Here is a 22,614-nt window from a genome sequence, read left to right on the forward strand (position 1 = left end):
GGACAGTGCCGAACAGAGTGCTCTCCATGGTGCTGGAGAGAAGGGGAAAGCAGTCTGCTGTCCTTGGTGCTGAAGCCCACTGAACTAGAGAAACTTTCAGGGCTGATTAGTAAGATTGTCCATGAGTGTTTTTGTTTGTGTTTGTCCTTTTCCTTTCACTCCTTTGATTTTTTCACAGTAAAAACATTGGCAACTAGATGTACCGCATAGCGGTACAAAATATGACTGCCGCTCAGTCCTGTACATCCGTTCCGCGAAAATAAATCACACTTCAATTTGTCTCCATATTTTACTCCATCCCCACTCTTGAAACTTTTGTGTATGCTTGTTTGGCATGCCTGAGTGTGTGTGTGCGGCTGCACAGAAAGTACCCTACTGGTGCTGAAAAGGTGAATAGATTGTAGAATAGCCAAAGAAGATGTAGAATTGTTATAAAACCTTTAAAATCTCTAAACAATCACAAGTAGGGCAGTTCATCACAGTTCATCCATTGCAACTGGATTGATGAAAGGTCACTTACACCTGTAGGCTACATTGTATTTGGGAAAAGCAAAAGGTATCAGCATAATGTTATTTATTTATTTATTTTTTTATGTATTTATAAACAAAACATCTCTGTCAGTTCCATGCCGTTTTCAACAGCTATCAAAAACAAAGGTCATTTTTTGGATGGATGGATTTTTGTGAATGTTTCTTCTTCTACATAAGATTTTAGTCATCTTTAGTTCATGTAATACTTTATTGTCAATGCACAAATTAAGTAACAGTAGTCTGAAACGTTATTGTTAATGCACAAATTAAGTAACAGTAGCCTAGTCTGAAACGAAATGCTGTTTTACATCTAACCAGTGGTGCAAATAACTGACATGTCCAAATGGGCCTTGATGAAATCGTCGCTAGACTGTTCATACACATTTTAGCGGGCCAAAGTTGAAAAGCTTTTGTCCGTTATTGTTAGTGCAAATATAGTCTGATTCATGTTCCCTTGCATTGTTTAACTGAGGGTCCATGGCTAGTCTGGCTTTCATCAGACCAAGCTCAATCTTTTAAGAAATCAAAAAATAAATAGCGGGCAGATCAGGCTGGGTTCACCCAGCCTAGTCCATAGGCACCGATATTGTTTAATTTTCCGATTGAGATATACAGCTCTGGCTTTTCTAAATGCAAAAATGCATCAGGGAGTTATGACAAAGCGGTAACTAACAAACTAGATCCTAATAGAAAGTTGTTAGCTTCCCTAAGCTACAGGTAGGATTATAAAAGGTAGGCCTATTGACAACATAAATTGTCAATAGGCTATGCTGGCGACACAAATAAAATCTCCTTTGGAAACCAATGGCTTCGCCTTACAGTATCAAAGCGGACTTAAACTGTCATATCGTGGCGAAAAGTTGTAATAACATTCATGCAGCTCCATGAGTCAAGGAAAGCCTTGAATGAAGTAGCCACTTCTAAATGGGACCCACTACACAGTAGCTTAAGGTGTTTTTGCTAAAGCAGCCATAATGAAATGAAGGTGTCATTGTTTGGATACTTCACACACGTGCTTTTAATTTCACAGACTACAACTACCAAGCTGTAATCAAAGCACATCGATTCCCTCTCTCACACCCTGCGCTTAAAACAAAATAAACGAAGCGTCTCAGTCTCCGCATGTATAGGCAAAACTGTATCAGACCCGGTTAGCGTTGGTAAAATCTTCCATTGCACAGAATGATTTTTGCCGCGTGCAATAAATGACGGTCGAAAGATACAAACAGTGCTGCTATCAATTTGCTTGGTATAACGCATTTATAGTTTTCTACAAATGCAATCAATCAAATGCCTCCATCACTCAACCAACGCTAACGGTAACATTACCTAGGTCCTTATTGATATTACAAGATTAGCATTACCTGCAGTAAAACCAAGCATGTCGAGAAACATCCTTAGATTTATTTAGGCTTCAAGAAGAAATGGGAATTACACTTCATGTGAACATCGTCCTATCCTTATTAGATGTTCGCTGCGGTAAATTACAGTCCTTGTAGGCGTCCATTTTTTTTTCAACCCACTTTTAACTTCAAACAAAATTCGTCTCACTGCAGCGATCGCCATCTAGTGGACAAGCGACTACTTCACCAAAGCCAATACTGAAAATGCAGCCATGATGATGATGATGAATATTTATTTTGGCTTTTCTTTTTTAATCCTACTGATTTTCATTTTTTACCCGGGGCAAATCACAAATGAGTGATTATGAGCCAGGTTGATGTGGGCCCTTGAGACCAACATACCATAAAAGATTCACAGAGAACTGTGTCTGCCCTACCCTCCTTTCGGGGGTCCAGTCCAGCGGGGGCTGCAGATGAAAGCGAAAAATGGCGGTTCCATGCTATCCATGTGGGGGTACATGCTCACCAAGTTTTGTGTACCCGGTCTTTCAGTGTCGGGAATCCTTGTTGGTGTCGTCACTAAATGTACACATAAATTATTTTATTGTAAGGCCCCCCCATGAACGAAAGTACACAAAACTTGGCATGCATTCAGAGGGTGTCATAATGATCCTACTCTTTTAATTTCGTGCAGTTTTGACCTTGTCAGCCAGAGATATTGAGATGAAAACACCTCATTTTTTTGCTTTTAATTTTTAACTAGGTGGCGCTATACATGAAATAAGTGGTAATGGGATGGGTTGACATGCCCCCTTAAGACCAACATACAAAAAGGTGGACCTCCCTAGGCCTACGGTTCTCGAGATATATTCAGAAAACTGTCTCCGGCCACCTACAGGCCAGTTGGTGTATAGTAACATAAATTAATTTATTGTGTGGCCCCATGAACGGAATTCACAAAACTTGGCGTGCATACATAGGGTGTCATAATGATCCTACACTTCCAATTTTGTGCAGTTTTGACTATGTTAGGTCACGAATGCCTTCAATTACACCACCTCATTTTTACTTTTTTGTGTTTAACTAGGTGGCGCTATACATGAAATGAGTGGTTATGGAATGGGTTGACATGGCCCCTTGAGATCAACATACAAAAAAAAAATGGTCCTCCTAAACCCTACGGTTTTCGAGATATTCACAGAAAACTGTGTCTGCCCTACCACTCCTTCGGGGGTCAATTCAGCGGGGGGGCTACAGATCAAAACGAAAAACGATGGTTCCATGCTATCCATGTGGGGGTTACATGTCCACCAAGTTTCGTGTACCCCGATCTTTCAGTGTCGGGGAATCATTGACGGAAATTTGGGCATCTGAAAAAAAAAAAAAAAAAAAAAATCTGACTAAACCTATATGACCGCCCGGCAAGCTGTGCGGCGGTCATAATAAATTTTTATAAAAAGAATAATAATAATAATAATAATAATAATATGCTTGAGATAACAAAACGTCCATCATCCAAGCACAGCATGGTGCCCTGGAGCGATTCTCACATTCGGCATGTTTTGTGTTTTGTATACATTTTTCAGTAATAGCAGTGTAGACCGTTGTAAGCAGAGGCTTGCCTGAAGGATGGATCCAATCTTGACTGCATGTTGATAAATAACCTCTGAGGTTTCCTGTTCTGATGAGCCCTGGAGATACGCATCTCTATGGCTTATCCGAGTGTCATTTTTAAACGACCATCTGAGAAAGCATTTATTTATCATTTCATACCCTCAGAGGCTTGTGGAAAATGTCAAGCAGTTATGATTTATCACACATTTCGTGTTAAGTCTGTGTTTGGACGCCTCTGGGTTTGAGATGCTGATCAAACAGTCTGTAGACATCCTTATTCACGTTTTTAGGCCATCCTGGAGAGGGCCTGTTTCTTTTCGCACACTAGGCCACACGTTGGGTAAAGGGGCCCAGACAAGGTGTGTCAGAAACACCATTTGTGTCTCAACAGTGTCAGTCTCTAGCCATCCTAATCCATGATTTTAGGCTGTCCTGGAGAGTGCCTGTTTCTTTCACACACTGGGCAGCACGCTGGGTAAAGGAGCCTAGAAAAGGCCCCCAGTGTGTCGGAAACACCATTTGTGTCTCAGCAGTGGCTGGCATTGTTCTCAGAGCCCAGTTCTGCTTAGCTCCGCTCACACTGGGTCAGGGAGAGGAGAGAGAGAGAGAGAGAGAGAGAGAGAGAGAGATGGCCAAGTCTCCAGCTGCTTCCAATTCCCACAAGCCCTACTACACGATTGAGATGCATGTGCATAATGCATGATGATTTGCTACAAGTAAGTGTGATTGTGTGTGTGTGTATGAGACATTGCTTGCTAGTCTTGTGATTTTCTTTGTGTGATCGAGCATGTGTGGGTGGGTGTGCATGTACATCTAAGCTCATGTGCCTGTGTGTGCGTGTGTGTGTGTGTGTGTGTGTGTACACATGTGCGTGTGTGTGTGTGCATCGTGATCAACATCATGACTAAGAGACCTGGTACAGTGCTGCGCTGTAGGACTCCTGATGCCAAGTCCCAGCAGATGCTCCTATCTCTCTCTCTATCTCTCTCAACACGCTTCCATCTACAGCAGCAACTTTGAACTGCTTGCTTCATGTACAGCCGTGCATCATCATTGGGGTTAGCAGACTGACTGATGAAAGGATTGTGTTAGTATTCTGAGGTGCAGAGGAGTGTGGGGAGGTTGTACGTGCTGTACTCGGTTTTACTCTTTAGGTCTTAATCCTGTAGTGTCTCTTTCTGTATCTCTCTCTTCAGTTCAGTGTCTGTTTCTTCCTCTACTGATCTCACTCTTGCTCTCTCGTTTCTGTCTCTTCCTCTCCTGATCTCACTCTTGCTCTCTCGTTTTGCTCTCTGCCTCTATCACTCGTTCTCTTTGGGGTCTTTGGATCGGCACTTTTACGGATATTTATTTAAACACCCGTCTCAAGGCAAAACTGACCTCCTCCGGCAATTACTCTGAAATGGGGACCTCGTGGACATCGCTCTAGAAAAAACGTCTGTCAGTCATGTGACCCCGCTGTGTAATTTAGAACTGTGCTCTTCAGTTCCTCAGTTTCTCTACTGTCTCAGACAATGTGTTCCTGTTCTTCTTTTCCACACACACACACACACACACATGTGCACACACACGCACACACGTACACGCACACACACACACACACACACACACACACATACGTGTACAGATCCAGTTGGCGGAGGTGGAGCAGGCGTCTCTGATGTCGGAGCAGCTGTCTGATAAGTCGTCCTCGCTGGCGCTACCTGATGACCTCAGCCTGGACGACCACAGTGTGTACCAGCTGCTCGTCAGGGACAGCAAGGTTGGGAGGCTTGATGGACACACACACACACACACACACACACACACACACACACACACACACACACACACACACACACACACACACACTTAGACACAGACCCCTTGCATATTCAGACACATACACACACACAATCTTCCATTCTATATGCAGCTGTTGTCAATCATTACAGGAGGGACCTTTTATAGATGTGGGTACCCTACACCTAATTCTGATCTGTAAACAGCTCATTGATCTCCATTTACACGCCTAATTTATTGATTGCATAATCAATGTTCCCACTTCAACTCTGCTTGTGATTTAATCAAGCGCAGCTCACTGCCTGCATATGCTATTGAAGATCACAAGCCCCGTAATAGGTTGAATGAATCCACCTGGCTTATTGATTTTATGAATTAGCAATATGACCATGACCATATCTTTATCACCTTCATAATGAAACAAGTCAGGTGAGGGAGTGAATGAGTCAACGTGTTTTAATCAAATGTCTTGTACCTGTGGGAGATTTGGCTTATAGTAAGCCTACTAAAAAAAACTGAGCAGAAAGAAATGGTAGAAGGTGGTATAGGGGAAAAAACAGCATTCAGACATTTCTCTTAGGGATGGTCGATGATGAGGGGGGAAAATACACACTTTTAGACATCTCTCTTAGGGATGGAGAAGGATTGCCTTGACACAAACTAGCATAAGGCTACCTCTGTCATGTTTCACCAAAGCCTTAAACTTAATAGCATTGCAAGACATTCCCTGAGAGGTCCTGTGTGTGGATTTGCACAGAGACTAACCTTGGCAGAATGCTAATTAGGCTTAAAACATGAGGCTACGGCTACATCATTCCAGGCCGCCACAGCATGCAAGCAGAGGCTAAAACCCATCTGAATGCTAATGTAACCTCGGCTTAAACCACAGACGGAACCCCTACTGTCATTTACATAAACACACACACACACACGCCAGCTGTCTGAATGCTAATGTGATTTAGCGCTAGTGTAACGGAGGCCATACTGGTAGAGTGAGCAACCTTCTTTCCCTGATGTCTCAGAAGATGTGCATACACAGCTATCAGTAATACCCAGGCTAGCGTGCCTGCGGCTAGCCTAGCCCCTGAAGGTAGCAGGTTCAATCCCAGTGTGAGACTGAAGCGCAGGTCATGCTAGGCTAACGCTGCTGTATCTGTCTTTTGTGTGGCGCTCAGGAGGAGAGGGGGAGCAGTGACTCCCACAGCTCGGAGGAGCTCCGGAGCAGCCAGGCCCACTGCGGGGGCTCACAGCCCCACAGCCCCCGGAGGGAGGAGGGGGAGACGGGCCTCCTGGACGTGGGCCTGGGCCCTCAGAGTCCAGTCCAGCGCCTCCTGCTGCAGCAGCACCAGCACACCCCAATGCACAGCCGAGGTAAACCAACAACACTCCAGAAGAACCCCAACACCCCCGCCTCAATTAATCTCTCCTGCTCCATCCATCTTGTAACCGTAGTTTCTGTCTCCAATTTGCTCATCACTGTAGTGTTTCTGCCACCTCTACCTGCACCACACCCTGAGGGCTCAAAACACATTAAAAACACTCAGGAGTCATTCATTTATGAACTGTTAGCACTCTATCCACAGATAGTAGTCAGAGAGCTGATTCTTTACTATCCTCTGATGAAAAGTCCATAAAGAAACATTAGAGCATCGAGTGTGGAGGCTTTTGCCGTGTTCCCCATCCCAGAGCCAATTGACCGACCACCATCCATTCAGCCATCTGACCTCCGTATCTCCCTGGCAGATGGTGGGCAGCTTGGCGGCCACATCGGCGGTGCGGGTGGTGGCGGAGGCGGCGGAGCTGGTGGAGGGGTCAGCAGCAGCAGGGGTGCCTCTCCTCTGTTCCACCTCCCCGCCGAGTTCTTCCACCCGGCCTCAGCCGTGCCCCAGGGGAGTCCGGCGGCGGCGGCAGCAGCGGGCGTAGCGGCGGACCGCATGGGCGCCTGGCTGACCTCGCCGGCCTCCTGGGCCTCCCTCAGGTCCCCGGGGGCCAACAGCAGAGTCATCGGCTCACAGGTGAGTGAGTGACCGAATGTGTCCAGCAATAAGACAACTGATGAGTTGCGTTAACAATTACATTACATTTTTATGTAACATTACTGACAGAGACAGAGCTTTTAGACCTTGAGTGATAAGTTGAGTCATTTGAGTTGAGTTGAGTTATTTTTTTAGTCCAGAGTCCGTGTCTAAATCAGCTGGTAATTGATTACAGATACAGTAGGAGACACTGGAGATTGGTCTCAACACCACCACTGAAATAACAACAATAAACACCATCTGCCAGTAATTCACTAGTTCGCCCTTCTATATGATTGCTTCAGCTAGACTAGAATGTATGGGAGAAGTGCGTGTTTGGCAAGGTAGCTGTCCGTGGTCCTGGAGTGGCTGGAGCGGACATCGCGATAGAGCGATGACCGCTTGCACCCCCCTGTGTAAGGAGGATGAGTAACAGGGCAATTGGTGAAATGGAGGAGTAGGGGGAGGAGGGGGGATGATTTCGCGAACGCCGGAGCGTGTGGACGATGGAAAGGGAGGTCGGCTTAAATAGGCCTACCCTGGGCGCGTGCAGTGGGTGAGTTAATTGCTGTCAATCATCCCGAGGCTTCACCCAACTTTGTTTATAAAACATCGCTTCACTAGTTAAGCCTTCTTCTATATGATTGCTTCAGCTAGACTAGAATGTATGGGAGAAGTGGGTGTTTGGCAAGGTAGCTGTCCGTGGTCCTGGAGTGCCTGGAGCGGGACATCGCGATAGAGCTTGCACCCCAAAAAGATCACAGAGAAAGGCCGCTACCAACTACATAAGTGCTTGCTGAGCGAGTCGTGAATCCGCTAGATTGGAGCGGATGTAAGACTGGTAGGCATCCGAGGACCAACGGCCCAGTATTTTAATTTGTTGCTCGATAAGCGCTGGCGCAGCTGTTGTGGCAGCTCCTATCCTGAAGGAGTGTGCGGAGTAGCGATCCGCTGGAAACCAGATTTGACTAGAATGGTTTTAAGAGTGTCCGGAATCTGTGGCGAGTGATGGGTAGCCCTTCGCCTGACACTAAGAGCGGGCTAGTAGGCAAGCTTGAGCTGACCGATATGAGATGTAGTGAGATAGGTATTGGAAAGGCTGAAGATCTGAGGCAGAGTTAAATGGATATGGAGTGTCCTTTTTAGGGACTGATCGGTTTTACTCTGTTTGATGGTAAATCGAATGGTGTCTTGGTCTAGCTGTTCTCTAGATCTCATGGATGCATGGGTGGACATCGGGAATGAAGACAGACGAAGGGCATGTAAACTTCGCTACATCTCAGCAGCCCAAAAAAGACCAGTAGAAACATAACGGAGATGGTGGAATCGAATGCGGTGACATGAACCTTTTGGCGAAGGGTAGCGAGCAGGCAGGTGGAAGGAGAATGCTTGAGGTAATGGGAAGGCGGAGTCTTGGGGACTGGTTGTTGCCTACGGATACCTTTTTTTGATTAACAAGCCTATCCTGGTGTCAGAGAAGGAAGGGCATTCGAGCCGTGGAGGAGTTTGTAGATCTAAATGAATGCCAGCTAGGTAGACTCTAATGGAAGAGACTTTGATCCCGAAAGTGAAGTGTGGGCGTGGGTGATAAATGATGATATGGTGACTGCATCGAAACTGGGAAATGGTAGTGAGTGCTTTGCATGGAACTGTTTGAAGACGACCAAGCAGTCCAGTAGGACTGCATGGTCCTGGGTGCAAGGGCTTGAGGGCTAGGTCGGCCGTGATGGGCTGAAGATAGCTGAGGGGGGTGGTTTATAGGAAGATGGTCTCCAAAAGCTGGGGAGTTGATGGTCGGGTTGACTAGTGGACACTCGGCCGCCACCGTGACTGGGGCTATTGCAGAGGGACAAGATGGCTTGAGTCCTAGAAAAACGCGGTTATGGAGCTCCATATCGGCCCCCCAGTGGGGTTTTGGTTCCGGAGGCCGAATTTGGCAGATTTAGCTGAAAACAGCCGGTGATATGTGTAGAAATGAGCTCCCCGTGGGATACGGCTAGACCGGCGATGATGGCCAGGTAGTCGTTTCAGCTTTGCGTCGGCTGGGGAACATAAAACAGATGACTTCCGTGTAGTTGGTAAAAGCTATGTGAACTTGGGAAATGACAGGGTTTTTTGATGCTGGGCCAGAATTTTTAGAGAAAAACCAGTTCGCCGCAAACTAGATCCCGGTTATGAGAGGGAATAGGAAGGAGGGAAGAATGGTAGAAAGGTCTCACGCCTGCACCTGACAAGATGAGGTTCCTGGTGGACGCTGTGACGGGTGGTGGTTCGAATGCTGCAGCGATGAGAGGAGGCGGTGGCAGGGCCTGTGCTGTGGCTAAAGAATAGTTTTGCTGCCGAACGGACGTCAGGTCAAGGCACTCGCTGAGTGCTGATGACTCCCGCTGCGCTTGGCTGGTCCTAGCGCGGAGCCGGGAAGAGATGGGAAGGGAGAAAAGGGGGGAGGGAGGGGCGCTGACGCCGACCGAAGGGGAGCAACCTGGGACAGGGCCGGGAAGTGGGACGGGAAGGAAAGAGGGTTAGGGGGTAGCGAGCGCTACTGTCGCTATCGGGCCGGGCTGAGACCAGGTGCTCGCTAACTCATTAGAGAGATGGGGAGCTAGTGAGGTGACTCTTCGAGCTGACGCCGTGAGTTGAGGCGTGCTGTACAGATCGGGCCCGGAATGGAAAGGGGAGGGGAGGGGGGGAGGGAGGGAGCAGTCGTCCGAACCGACTGGAGGTGGGGCAGGCCTGACCCGAGTCCCGGCTAGGGAGGTGGATGGGGAGGGAAAGAAGGGGTGGGGAGATTGCCTTAGCCGCCTGGAAAAGTGGGGTTGGACCCGAAACACGGGCGGAGATGAGGGGAATGGGCCTGGAGCCGCTGACGTGGCAGTGGCTGTGGCTGAAGCAGTGGAATGATACGCCTCTGAAGCGTGTGGTGCCGAAAGTGCTGTCGGCGCGTCTCGGTTCAGCGAGGTGGCTGGTGGTGTGTGCTTCGTCCGCTGAATGGCCGCAGAAGGAACTGCCGGGGATGCCAGAAGGAGCAGCTTGCTTCCTGGTCTGGGGGGAGGAAACAAAGTGAGGAGCGGGAGGGCGAAAAGACCGGCTATCCGACCTGCGTTAGCAGGCGGAGGAGATGGAACTTCCTATCCGACCTACGAACGCCATGCCGCTGAATGGAGAGTGCTGCGGATGCGAGCCACTGTCCAGTGGGTAGGGTCAACGCTGCTGGCGCTGGGTCCTGGTGCTGCCGCGAAGTTGAGGCTGCTGAGCGGGGAAATGCTGCCCCGCACGGGCAGGAGAGGAGCACCTTCTCTCTGCACCCTGTGTCCTGGATTCCCACGCTGGCGCCAGGGGAGGGAATAAGATTATTTTCGCCCGGCGGAGGCCCTGGGTGTCGGGTGTTGGTGGGACGGTTGTCCTCCAGATCGCTGGAAGAGGCGTGGATTTCCAGTTCCATGAGAGCTGTCTTGTCAATGCAAACAATACGCAGACTGAATGATTTCGCGAACGCCGGAGCGCGTTAACTGACGTGATGGAAAAGGAGAGGTCGGCTTAAATAGGCCTACCCTCTTTGGCCGGCAGTGGGTGAGTTAATTGCTGTCAATCATCCCCAAGGCTCCACCCGAACTTTGTTTATAAAACATCATTGCGATCGCGGTTCTCCAGGCAAGGTGCTAAATCGGCGTGATGACATTTGTGAGTCCTAGAGAGAACCTTGAGACCCTATGCTGAGTGACAGGCCTGTGACCGGTGTGGATGAAGTCACCCAGGCAAACTCCATTACCGAGGTTCGGAATCTGTGGAGAGGCCACTTTATGTAGTTCAGGACACAGCTGGGTGTGTTGTTCACTGACCCCTTACACCTCTTAGGACAAAGTGGGTCTTAAGAGCTAAAAGCCATCTGCTCCATCATAGTTTTTTCTTTTCGTAGATTCTTTTTTCACTTTCTGGTCTCTCCGTTCATATAACCTCCTTTTTTCCTCTTTCTCTTCCTTCCTTCCTACCCTCACCCTTTCTCTCCCTTATTTTCCCCTTTATTATCTTACCTTACCTACCCCCCTGCTCTCTCTCTCTCTCTCTCTCTCTCTCTCTCTCTTTCTCTCTCTCTCTATCTCTCTCCTCTTCTCTCCCCCTCTCTCTCTCCCTTTCTTTCTCTCTCTCTCTCTCTCCCTTTCTCTCCCCCCTCTCTCTCTCTCTCTCTCTCTCTCCCTCTCTCTAACTCTTTCTCTCTGCTTTCAGCACCAGTCCCACAGCGACTCCTCCTTGGCCACGGGCAGCTCAGAGGGCAGCCTGCAGACCACCCTGGAGGAAAGGCTGAGCTTCAGCATCTCCCCACCACCGCCGCCACCACCCCCGTCGTCCTCATCATCACGGGACCGGGACCCGGCCTCGCCTCGGCCGGTGCTCTGCCCAGTCCCCCTCCCCATCCCCCCGCCGCCCGCCACCCCTTCCCCCCGCCGGCAGCAGCGGTGCGGGGCCAAACCGTCTGGCGCCAGCGTCCCCCTCCAGGCCACCAGGGGCCACCAGCGGAGCCAGAGCAGTTGTGGGGACTCCATGGACCCCTCGGACAACGACGACGCTGGCGCGATGGGTTTGGCCACGATGGCGGGCACTGACACGGCAGACTGCGGCCAGGCGGGCACCAACAGCGAACACTTGTCGGAGGCACTCAGCAGCCTGTCGCTCTCGTCGCTGCGCTGCTCTGGCTCGCTGGCGCCCCCGCTGGCCAAGAAGTGCAACAGCACAGGGAGCCTGGAACAGGCGGGAGCGCCGTGTCGGCCCGGGGAGGCAAAGACTCCAGGCAGCTGGACGGTATGGACCCCCAGGGGTACCTGCCTGCCCCATGGACGGGGGAGGTGGAGGAGAGGGGCACGGCTGGGCAGGGGAGTGACCAGGGGGTGCCACCAGCAGGGTGCTTGGGGGTGAAAGGCAGCAGCCAGACCTTGGACGCCGGCTCTCGGAAGAACAGATGAAACCTGTCACGTGACCCCCCCCCCTCTCTCCCTCTATTTCTCTTTGATCCCCCTTTTCCTCCGCTTGTGCTCCTACTCTATTCCGGAACGTTCCCGTGAACTTCACCTCCCAACTCTCGTGGCACGTTCCCCTGTGTTTTCCAGTACCATCTCAGCGAATGGCCACCATGCTGCTGCTGCTGCTTCTGCTGCTCACAGACTTGGGAAATGTTCCATGGGGCTCACAGGAGTTTCGAACGGAGAAAAGCCAGAACTGCTAGGAGTGATTTCCCTCCCTCCCTCCCTTCTGTGTTATGGCTGTAGAGATCCATGCGTTCAGTGGAATTAGCTGGGTTGCAGGAAATCAAGATGGCTGTCATGCTAGTCTCTTTGTATTTGCGACTAAAAAGGAAAGAGAGAGAAAAACAGTCAGAAAAGTCATTGCAGCATCACTAACTGAGTCTGAATTTTTCAGCATCAGCCTACAAATGTGGAGGTTTTAGCTGCAAAGAAGGTGGAGAGGAACTCGTGAGGGTGGTTCTTTGTTTTGTTTTCTCACCGTACACTTTGACACACACACGGAAAAAAAAAACATTTGTTAAAAAAAAAAAAAACGCATACGGTCTTTCTGATGAGATTTGTACTGTACGTTTTCTATTACCCACGATTAGTAGCAACGAATGACCTTTTCAACACTATGTCATCTTTGAGAGGGTGACAAGCAAATCCTGTTTCCTGTCACCTCCATTTTATATGACCTTGTTAGACTTATTGTGTGTGTGTGTGTGTGTGTGTGTATGGGTTGAGGGGGAAAGTGTGCACAAAAGCATGTCTGAATTTTGAGAAGTTATTAATGTAGGGAAAAAAGACCTGGACCGTAGATTTATTAGTGTTGGAGATTAGAGGGAGGCTTATGCAGAATGAACTGATCATTCTTGTGACAGTAGAAAAAAAATCAGTTCTGCTTAGAACAGGCAACCAGCAATGAACTGCCACAAAATGGATCCCCTTCTTTCAGTCCTCCATGATGATGTCTTGTTTCCTTTATGCGTCTGTGCCTCAAGTTCTGCATACAATGCACATGTATCTCATTCATTCTCTCTATCTTTCCGTCTCTCCCACACACACACACACACATGCACACACTCTCAGCAGAGGTTAGTTTCCACTATATTGATTAGTTTGACAAAGCCAATATTTCAACCTTTAGCATAGCTGATTCTCAGAGATTCACTGTACCGCTGCAGTTAGAGGGAGAAGAGGAAAATATATTTTGATTATGAAAAGCATTCATGCATAGTGTCGTGATGATGTGAAGTACTCGTAATGGTATAACAATGATGGACTCCGTACCGTAGAATTGAGTGTTTTCAGGATATGTGACCATATAGTAGCCTACAGTATATTGTAGTTCTTCAAGACTCCGCAGAAAACCCTGCGCAGAAAAGGTCTACATTCAAGCGCTGCAACAAAGTCCAGAACGAGTTGCATGTTGGCTTTCATTTATTTCATTTCAAAGAAAACAAATGATTAAAACGAAAAAACGAAATTTGGTGTTAGCAATGTTTTGAACTGTGGTTACAGGAATAGACACGGTTTTTGGTAGGTTATGCAGTAGGCAGCACAGCTTTGTACCGCAGGTAGCCTACAATGTTGGCCTGCTGAAAAAGGACAGGATTTATTGGACAATGCATCTGAAAATGCATCAATATCTGGTGAGCAGTTGGACCAGTGTGTCAGCAGTATTTAGTTCACCGGGATAAGTAGCTGTTTCTCTCACGCCGTTTGACAAGCCTCCCCTTCTTCTCTGCCATGCGAACATAAAGAGCGTGTCAACTCTGGTGAGGGTTTAACGTTTAATCCAATTCCCATGCCGCCATCTAAAGAGAGCAATGGTAGGCGGATTTGAAGCGACGGTAAGCTTGACGGGCTTGGCGCTGTTTGTGACGATCTGTCACAAACGTTTCACACCACCATCACCCATACCCAATAAAAAAAAAAAATGAGATGCGTTATTCTTCCACACGAGAGGGGTGAAGTGTGATCTCCTTAGCTTGCGTAATTCCTTCTTGAGTAACCCGCTGCTTTTGTCGCGGGTGCCTTTGTTGATATTGGCTTTTGTTGTAGTTCAACCTGGTGCACTTTATGGTGGAGCTGTTTTCTCATTTCAAACATCACTGATGATTTAAGATGGGGCGAGTTGGTGGCGGCCTCCACATGTTCGATTCTGATGTGGAGAGAGAGGGAGGGGAGTTTTGAGATGTTATGTTTCTAAGGAGGCAGATTAAGATGCAACGAATCGGAGTACTTTGATGCAGATGCCAAGCGTTCTCTTCCAAGGCAAGACAATCTGCCAAGTTCGATCTGATAAACATGTCTAAATGTATGTGTGTGTGTGTGTCTGTGTGTGTGCATGTGCTGACTACATGGTTGATCTTTCCAGAATGTTCTAATGCAGTGTTTCTCAAAGTGTGGTCCGGGGACCACTGGTGGTCCGCAAGCTATCCTAAGTGGTCCGTGAGCAGACATGGTAAAATATATGATAGGCCTATAGATGAGTTGTCTATGTAAGATATGGCAGTTTAAATCATATGAATCCTCTGATACAATAAGCAAAGTGCAAAGACAATAAGCAAGGTGATTCAGTGAGTAGGCCGATTGTGTAGGCTAATATACTGTTGAAGTAGGTCTAATTTTTTTTTTTTTAGCTAGGTGGTCCGTGCGTTTTATAGGTTAAGTGGTCCTTGCGTGCGTTTTATTGGTTAAGTGGTCCTTCGTCTGAAAAAGTTTGAGAAACACTGTTCTAATGGGTGTTGTTGAGCCTCAGCCAGCACACGTGTTCTTGTTAGATTGCAGTTAAGTGACTTGTTAGATGCCGTTAAGTGAGCCTAAACATGGACCCTCTCCCTATCTCTCTCTCTCCCTCTTCCTCTCCTATGGATACGCAGTGATGTTTACGTTTTGGTTGAGTTACTGTAATAAGCTGTATCATGATGCCATAAACTGGTCAAGTGTTCTATGTTCTCAGACCAGACATTTTCTCTCCACATACCCTAAGGACACCCAAATCCTACCTGACAAAGTGCATTGTTGCTACTTTCTCATTTATTTTCTTCCAAGCTGGAAAACATTAGAAACTCTTGTGACAGTCTTGTGTTGTTGACATCTCCTCCTGCATATTGCATTGATACAGGTGATCTCTGACTACATGACAAGCAACCAGCCTTATGTCCATCTACCACAACAGCCTGAATGTATTCCCCTCTGGGTATAGACTAAGCAGGTAATTCCTACTCCCCAGACCTATTTGTTTTCAAACAACACTTCCCAGGGCCCACCTCTCTTCCTGGTTCTGGTGGTCCCTTCCGTTCCAAAACAAACAGCCTCTCCAGTGTGGCTCGTTTGCTTGTTTGAAGTGTGTCCATGGTAACAGGAGCTAGGTGACAGGTGGGCATCCGAGCTGGGGCTCCCTTAGGCAGTGGAGGTGCTACAGGGATGGAACTCCACGTTTCAGCTGGCAGCATCTGCACAAGAGAGAGGGATAGTGAGGAAAAGATGGAGCGAGAGAGAGAGGGAGAGAGACAGGCAGGCTGCTTCTTTCAGGGGTGCCTCTGGGCCCTCCTGTTCCAATTGATGCTGATTGGCTTTGATGGGGGTGGCATTGTTCACCAGACGAAAACACAACATGTACCAGGCAGCCAGGAAGCCCCCTGAAAGAGAAAGAAAAACATGACGGAGAGGGAGAAACGCATGACTCAGGAGAGGATGGGTGTGTACAGGGTGGAGAGAGAGGAGGACCAGCCACACCCCACCAGCATCTGGTGACCTGACCGAGAGCCAGGCTCGACATCTGCCGGCCAGCTGGACCGGGGTTTGGACCATTCCTTCATTATTTATTTGTTTATCCTGAAGTGTGTGTGTGTGTGTGTGTGTGAGCTCTGTGCAGAGGATGGCGATGGACATCTGCGCGCAGCTGGCCCTGGTCATCTGCAACCCTCATCTCTGTGAGTGACGCCTCTGTCCGTGTCTTATAGCAGGGGGCGATGGGCCCTTAGCTACCGCTAGCTGCTTGGTCCTGTTGTCTGAAGCATCATAGAGGTTTCTAAAAGTCAAGTCTGGGAGAACTTTAGCTGAACACATGGCGATATTACCATATGAGTGTGTGTGAGTGTGTTGTGTTTGTGTGAGTGTGTTGTGTTTGTGTCTGTATGTGTGTGTGTGTGTGTGTGTCTGTATGTGTGTGTGGGTAGTATCACTCTTTTTACTTGCTCGAACACAGAGTGTCAGACCCCAACTGTTGCGCTCATCATTGTTGATTTTCCAGTGACAGGGGCGCCTTGGTGTCAGAATAAGCTGTCCACTCCTTGCACAGTGATGTGCTTGACCCCATTTGACGTGCCGAGTGCCCGCCGCGCGCAGCCTCTTTGCATTGTCGGTGAGGCAACACAGTGTATCGAGAAGGGCTCTCTCGCTCCCTCTCTCTCTCTCTCTCTCTCTCTCTCTTTCTCCCTCTCTTTCTCTCTCTCGTCTGCCACGCCACTCAGCTCAGAGGGACGGATCTGTCACCCTGACTCAGCTCAGGATTCAGTTATCTGATATTCATCTGTCTCGGGCCAAGGCCAGAGTCGCTCCGCCAGTCACTTAACCAGCCAATCCAAAGGGGCGTGCGTGTGTGTGCGTTTGTCTGTGTGTGTGTGTATGAGTTTGTGTGTGTTTGAGTGTGTGTGTTTGTGTGTGTGTGCGTGTGTGTGTGTATGATTGTGTGAGTGTGTATGCGTGTGTGCGCGCGCAAATGTGCATGTGTGCATCTGTGTGTCAGTGAGTGCATTTCAATTTGTCCTTTAGTGCAGGGAATATATTTTGACAACTGTCGCAATGGCATTACAGAAAAAAATGCATCATGAAGAATAATTCTAATCATCTACTTACTCTGCCCCAAGGCATTTTAAAGGTTTGCAAATGCCACTACAGGATTGAGTTGAATGTAGCCCAGCTTTGCAGCAAATGTTTTAATATCCCACGAGAATAAGAGGAGAATAGTGTGGCGTAGATACTGATAGCATGAGGAAGATTTGGATTCTCTTTTGGACTGTAAGACAAGATAGAAACTGGCCATTTAATTTGAAATTCTAATTTAAAATTCTAATTGTGCTGGAGCTGAACACAGAAAGCGAGTTAATTAGCCCCAGTCAGCATGCATTCATTGGCTTAGGCTGGGCCCCCAGCTATTCTTTGTGCAGTTTTTGGCAGCCTGATATTTGTTTGTGCTTACTGTAGATATTTGGCTCATGCCACAACCAAGAGGTAGTCAGAGATATGTGGGCCTCTCAAATCCAATAGCAAGAGAAAAACACATCAAATACAAAATGTAAGCATCCATCTCACATACCCCCAGCCACCTCAGAAGCTTGGGGGAAAGTTCACATTTTGCATTTCAGAAGTGCAAATGCTGGCAAAGAACACAAAGCGAGAGCCGTGATTGCCAGGGTCAGATGCAAATGGATGCAGCTCCCATCCCCGAGCCCCCTCGGTATTGATCAAGGACTCCTGTTAGGGTGGCGGTCGGTCAAATATCAGCCGGCGTCTTGGCAAACAGGGATGTCCCGCGACTGATAATGACGAGAGAGGTCGATGGCCGCCCACGGCGTTTGGGACACTTTTCGGGTCGCCTTTTGTAAATGTCACCGCACTTTTCTCCCGTTCTGAGACCTCCTCCTCCTCCTCCTCCTCCTCCTCGGCCACTGCCTGCTCCTGGTTTGCATGTCTCCTGTCCAGTGTGTTTGGGAATGTGATACATGCGTCGGTCTGTAGCTGAAGGTTTAATGTCGTTCCTCAGAGGTCATCACCCAGAATGACCCCTTCTGCATGTGTGAGTGTGGCATTTTTCCCAAAAGCCTCTGAGTATCTGCACCCGAGGTGTATAACGGCAAACAGCTGGGCTCTTTGCGGTGATGGCAATTTAGACAGATCGTCAGCAGTTCCCCTAACCTCCCAAGTCATTTAAGACCATAATCCAGAAGAGACAGTTAAAAAAATATCAGACGATGCCTCGGAGGCCTCGGAGCACAAATGGCCGAATCCATCTTCATTTCTCCCCAAACATGCCCTAATGGCTGCCACCCGTTTACACTGACGTATTTATGGCAGCGTCTCTGTGAAATGTCTCCGTGTATTTTCGATCTGTACTAGTATCAGACAAAGCATAAACTCCAATGCAAGGATTCACGCTTTTTATATGTGGTTCAAGTCTTTACCTAACCTAAAGTCGGTTATTCCTACAAAGCCTACTAATGTTTAATTGCATTAATATTAATGAGCAATTATCTTGTATGCATAGCCTACTGTATGTTACATTTGTAGATCAGTGTATCTATAGACAATTCAAGGTGGCGGTTATGTGTGAGATTAGCACTCATTCCACATAGGTGCCACAAAGAACATGTCCTTCAGACGTTCCAGCAGCCTTTTCTCTCCAGTGGCTGTGACGAGCTACAGGCCACCACTGTGCGAGGTGATCCGAACCCTGTGGCCTTTCAAGTGGCCATCCAGTCGTGTGTATCACCGTCTGTATGGCATCCAGCAAATCCAGCCACACACACAAAAAAAATAAATAAATAAAAGAATAACGGTGTTTGAATAGTCTCCTCATTTGTCCTCAGACATTTTTTTGTTCCCCAGTACAAGTGCTTATCAATATGCACGAGTGTGTCTGGAGCATGAGAAGGGGTTGAGGCAGAGGGGCCGACGGGGTCTCAGTGAATTAAATTTGTCCGCCACCTCCCCCACTGCCTGTCCTCTGTAATTACAGTGGGGGTTAATGATGTTTGGGATGGAGAGATTGGTAGGGCCCTTTTAGAGCCTATTTGTTCCCAGCCATAAAGGACAACACCATCCATCTCGGCCCCGCCCTCACACGGCCCCCTGCAGGAAATGAGGTCACTGGGCGAAGGCGCTCCCTTTTCTCCTCGCAGAAATTAGCATGAGTGTAGATTTTTGGTGCTCAGATGAGACCTGGCAATTTGTCCCCCCGTCTTTTCACATTATCATTCCGTTTCTCTCTTTCTCTCATTCTCAACTGTTCTCTCTCTCTTTTTATTTCTCTCTTATTCTCTTCCCATTCCTGACTGTTTTCATGAACCTAATGAGGTCTTAAACATCCCAACCCAAAAAGGAACAACGCCTCTTTTACTCCTACTGGTGAAAACAGTCTGACGAAACGAGGAGAAAGGTTTGTTGTTTCATTTAACAGTGGAATTATGGCAATGTGTTTTCGACAACAATGTTCTGCTCCATAATTGGACCCCTCTTTGGCCCTGTGAAGTGTGTTTAAGGCATTCAAATCAATTATCTTATCATTGCTACAGTGTGTTTGTGTGTGTGTGTGTGTGTGTCAGGCTGCCATTTGGTGTGCTTTCCTGTGATATACAACTTTGACAGACCCTAGATGAGCTTCTCGGTTGTGGGTGACATGCTCAATCTGTTCTGCTTGGCAAAGAAAAAGGATGCGAAGGGTGTGTGTGTGTGTGTGTACGTTTGAGTGTGTACGATGTGTGCCGATCAGATAGAAATGTGATGAAGTGGGGAGAGTCTCATGTTTGTCAGATCGTGGGCGCCCTTTGATCATCTTTCGTCTTCGCTCCACACCTTACCCGTCAGGCCTGTGGTGATTGGCTGCTGCTGTGTGCCTCTTGTATGTGTCACAATGGATGTCCTCACTGTCACCCTCTTATGCATGTGTATAAGCAGAGACCCACAGACACCCTGACAGATGTGTCCACTGACAAACACGCATTTGCATCACTTGAATTGCTGTCAGGTTATTAAATAGATCGAAAGCTGTTTTCTTCAGACTATGGTGTCTAAGAGGAGATCAATATTCTGAACTATGTAGTTAAACTGTGAGGCTCCTTGTCACCGGGAAATAAATAGCCTAAGGGGACATGAGCAAAAAAAAAACGTGTGCTCACGTGAAACTTTCATGTGCTCACGTGAAACTTTCATGTAGGCGCACGTGAGCACATGAAAGTTTCAGGTGAGCACATGAAACTAAACTTTAGATTTTCTTTTGCTCAAGTCCCCTTAGGGGCTCTGTAGAAAGCGGATATAATGATGAAGGAAAATTAAACCGAGACCTAACTTGACACTCAAACTACTTCCAACAGGAGTTTATGTACAGTAATTATACCGACTACAGCTCCTGCTTTTCACCCAGTGGAGGTCTGCTCTGCGGCGTGGGCCGTTCCTCATCAGGGCTAGTGCCTCCACATAAGCACGCAGGCACCCGTGTGTCTGTGTCTTTGTCCCGAGCACACGACTGATTCCAGATCAGCTGAAGCTTTTTTTGTGGGGGGCTCCTCATCGAGCTCCTGTGTCAGCTGGCCGCCTGCTCAGGGGCTTCTGTCACAACATCTGCCACCTTGGGCTGGCAGCGCCAGGTTAATTAGCTTCCAGAGACATCTGCCGACGGAGCCCTGGGCACACGCCAGTGGGCAGAGGTCCCGGGCAGTGCGGAGGGTAGGGACTGATACCACCCATACAGGGTCCAGCATTGGAACACACACACACACACACACTTACACACAGGGAGGAAATGAGGTATGTCATGGCATTGTTGACATAGCATGAGTATGTTTGTATTTGTATCTTGCCCTCCAAATGTGGTCCAACATGTTTAGAATGAGCGTTTATGTCTGTATGTCTAAGGTCAAAAAAAAAAAAAAAAAAAAAAAAAAAAGATTTGATTCTCTGATTGTTGGAAGTATTCCTACATATTCCTCAATATGAAGGGAATGCCATTTGGCCTACCTGAATGTCATTCATTTGTAGTAAACCCATTCATCTTAATACATTCCCTCCCCAGAGACAAAAGAGCCACTCTTTGTTTAGTTTTGCTGTGTCTTAAGACTTAGCTCCAGACAGTCTTTAAGTAGAGGAACAACTGCTCTTGCCCATGTCCTCTTTCTCACCACTCTCCACGCATGTGTAATGATGTTACTCCCCCTTCCTCTGATGCAGTGGACTTATTTAACAAATAAAGGTCAGTCACATCCTTAAATTAGATAAATATTGATTTGTTTTTTGAGTGTAGAGGGGAATTAGTAGATCAGCTTCAGGTGGAGGAAAGAGAGATTCAACTCTGTTGACTTTGAATGGCAGAATCCAATCATCCCTCTCAAAGGCAATTTGCAACAAGCTAATTGAAATGATGCTATTGCATTAGCATTGCATTACAATGAACAAGCTTTGTCTTCTAGTCTGTTCCCTTTTTAACGACTGTGTTTGAAAACGTACACGTGAATCCACACACACACAAACACACACACACACACACACACACGGACACCATGATTAGATGAATTGTTATTTTTCTCCAGGAAAATGGGCTATCAGATTGACCCAGATCCAGATCCACAGTGCATGTTTACTCCGTCGCTCCCTACAGCCACATGTTTATTTTTCCTCCCCATACTTTACAGTACTGTTCTTTAAACACATTGTAGCATTTACGAGTACCAAAGCATGCTCTGATTGTATATTTTCCATTTTTTAGTTAAATGTAGTATTCTTATGGCCTCAGGTGCTCAAATTTAGGACTTGAGTTTACCTGGAGGTGACGACTTGTTAAATCTTTCTGACATACACAAATGTACATTCGTTTGAAAAAGGAATCTACAGAGTCTGAAAAGTCACAGAAATTGCCATTATTTATTTATTGAAAATCAAACCAATATCACAATGTATTCATAATTAAGCCCTTATCCCTACAACAGATCACACACATACACATATGTTGCAAGCAATGGTGAAGGATAAGAGGAAAGCCATGATACCTACATCATTTCTTTTCCATGAAAGGGCTACACACCATATTTGCAACTGTCTCACTTGGGCATATGCGGCAACTCAGCCATGGACAGACATAATAAGCTACAGAGGATATTCTACCGTTTCTGAGAAAGACAAAAATAATTAATTTTCCCTTGTTGGTTGCCAGGTGTGGTATACGTACATAGCTGACTGCACAAAGAGGGTGTGGTCTGGGTTGGGACTGAAGGGTTGTAATAGGGCAACTGCCAACATCGTCAGGTTATTTACCCCTGTATCCACAGTTTTATGCATTTTTTTTTTATTTGCTTGTTTCCAAAAACAAATGATCATGCACAAATACAGAGATGTCTATATTTGAAATGTCTATTAAGATTTACTTCATTTGATATGTAAATTATTTATTTTTACTCTTCGCTTTGTACAGCCTTTTCAACATTTTGGATGTTTGTTCCTGTGTTACCAGGTTCTTCTCTGTGAAACCAAAATGTAGAAGTTGTGCAATAACTAGACAAATATGACAGAGATGAAAGAATTCCAGAAAATTCTTTGTAAAAATGTTTGTGT

At 47.2% G+C, this 22,614-nt stretch overlaps 1 protein-coding gene across 1 annotated transcript; it reads left to right on the forward strand.

Annotated features, from left to right (window-relative positions):
• The first annotated feature begins 10,995 nt into the window (after positions 1–10,995).
• On the forward strand, positions 10,996–14,781 carry LOC125298340 (WAS/WASL-interacting protein family member 3-like). The gene is made up of 2 exons (XM_048249042.1): positions 10,996–11,058; positions 11,510–14,781. The coding sequence occupies exons 1-2, from the start codon at positions 10,996–10,998 to the stop codon at positions 12,194–12,196; spliced, it is 750 nt and encodes a 249-aa protein (XP_048104999.1). The 3' UTR covers positions 12,197–14,781.
• Positions 14,782–22,614: the final 7,833 nt, after the last annotated feature.

Source organism: Alosa alosa, chromosome 7 (genome assembly GCF_017589495.1).
Source record: "Alosa alosa isolate M-15738 ecotype Scorff River chromosome 7, AALO_Geno_1.1, whole genome shotgun sequence".
In the NCBI taxonomy this organism is placed as follows: domain Eukaryota; kingdom Metazoa; phylum Chordata; class Actinopteri; order Clupeiformes; family Clupeidae; genus Alosa; species Alosa alosa.

Excerpts from the sequence above, each read along its gene's own strand:
- LOC125298340 (XM_048249042.1), top strand. The coding sequence starts at position 10,996 with ATGCTGAGTGACAGGCCTGTGACCGGTGTGGATGAAGTCACCCAGGCA. Across the intron at positions 11,059-11,509 it reads AGGCAAACTCCATTACCGAG|CACCAGTCCCACAGCGACTC; the intron begins GTTCGGAATCTG and ends CTCTGCTTTCAG.